Raw genomic sequence first — 1,664 nt, forward strand, 5'->3', positions numbered from 1 at the left:
ATCAATTATCAAATAATTCACCAAAATTCACATAAAATCACATAATAATTATTTATTGATAAAAATAATTACATAATATTTCCCGGACGTTACAACAAGCCTATCGTGACTCCCAAAAATGACATTGGCCACTCCCCAATAGTACATCCAAGAATCCTTGAACCTTGCTGAATGAGTTCCACCCTTGCCAATTGAATAAAGTTTGTTTTTGGAAAATTTTATTTTTGGTCCCGTGAGGAGATGAATATATTCAATATATTCTTTATCATTGAAATACTCTCCACACTATCCTCCATAAAGATCACAGTGTCATCCGCAAACTGTAAGTGCATGAGTGGGTTAGAATTATCTGCAAGACTAATTCCCCTAAAGCTTCCCTGTTCCGAAGCTTTTTCAATCATCCTGCTAAGAGTATCAACTACTAAATTAAACAACAATGGGGATAAGGGGTCGCCTTGCCTCAGACCCCTTGTTGGAGCAAATTCAGATGTAGGCGATCCATTTACAAGGACCGAGATGTGAGCACTGCTCAAGTAACCATTTAACCATATACTCCATTTGGCTCCAAACCCCATCTTATTCATCAAATTACTAAGAAATTCCCAGCTTACAGTGTCGAAGGCTTTTTCAAAATCAATTTTCAATATTAGCCCAACAAATTACGTGTCTTCAGATTGTGACAAACTTCATTTAGAATTAAAATACTATCTGCTGGTTGCCTTCCTTTTATGAAACCAAATTGGTTTTTGGAAACCAACTTCTTAATCAAAGCACCTAGCCTTTCTGCCTAGCCTTTCTGCCAGCAACTTTGTTAATAATTTAGGTACAGTGTTGATAAGGCTGATCGCCATAAACTCCGTAACTAATTTCAGCTGAACCACTTTAGGAACTAAAGCTATAAACGGCGAATTCAGACCCGCAGGAAGGACTCCATTATCCTGGAATTTTTTTAAACATCGATATATCTTTTCATTCACAACTTCCCATAAAGATTTGATTGCTCCAACATTAAAACCATCCGGTCCAGGAGCCTTATCCAAAGCTAACTTATTACTCAATTTTTACGGGGAAAAATCTCTCTCCAGCCAATCTGAATTAGTTGTATTAAGCCTGTTTATAGGAAATTCACCTAACCTCAAATCAATGACATGGAGCTTCTATTCGTCAGCCTCCTTGAAGTGCTGAAAGAAAGCTTCCTTTAACTGAGTTCGGGAAGAGTGCCATCTATTTCTCCAAAACATTTTGCGGATAAAATTTATGCTTCTTCTTTTATGCACTTGGTCATGATAAAATTTTGAGTTTCTATCACCAAAAACCAACTATTTCACCCTTGACTGCTGCTGCAACATTTCAATTTTTTGGTCATACAGTCCAACAAGAACTTGCATTTTTTTTGGTCATACCGTCCAACAAGAACTTGCATTTGTATTGTTACATTGCAAGACCCATGTGAGTTCTGCGAGTAGTGAATTTTCTTATCCGACTCTTTGATTTTATTGTCAACATTATTCACTGGTTTTATATATTCGAATTAATTGATGTAATTTATTTATGCATTTTTTATATTTTTATTTAAGTATTTGTTCTTTATATATGTTTGTTTGTATAGTTTTTTTTATATTTGTTTAGGGGCTCTTTATATTTGTTTGTTTCCACAGTTTTTT

General features: G+C 35.1%; 1 protein-coding gene across 1 annotated transcript; it reads right to left on the reverse strand.

Moving 5' to 3' along the window:
* Nucleotides 1-218: 218 nt before the first annotated feature.
* On the reverse strand, nt 219-575 carry LOC141665637 (putative mitochondrial protein AtMg01250). The gene has a single exon (XM_074471624.1). It carries the CDS (start codon nt 573-575, stop codon nt 219-221), a length of 357 nt encoding a protein of 118 aa, XP_074327725.1.
* Between the last annotated feature and the right edge of the window lie 1,089 nt (nt 576-1,664).

Source organism: Apium graveolens, chromosome 6, assembly GCF_009905375.1.
Source record: "Apium graveolens cultivar Ventura chromosome 6, ASM990537v1, whole genome shotgun sequence".
NCBI classification, from domain to species: Eukaryota; Viridiplantae; Streptophyta; class Magnoliopsida; order Apiales; family Apiaceae; genus Apium; species Apium graveolens.

What these genes read in the sequence shown, in the direction of transcription:
- LOC141665637 (XM_074471624.1), bottom strand. Translation starts at nt 575, where the DNA reads ATGGGGTTTGGAGCCAAATGGAGTATATGGTTAAATGGTTACTTGAGC.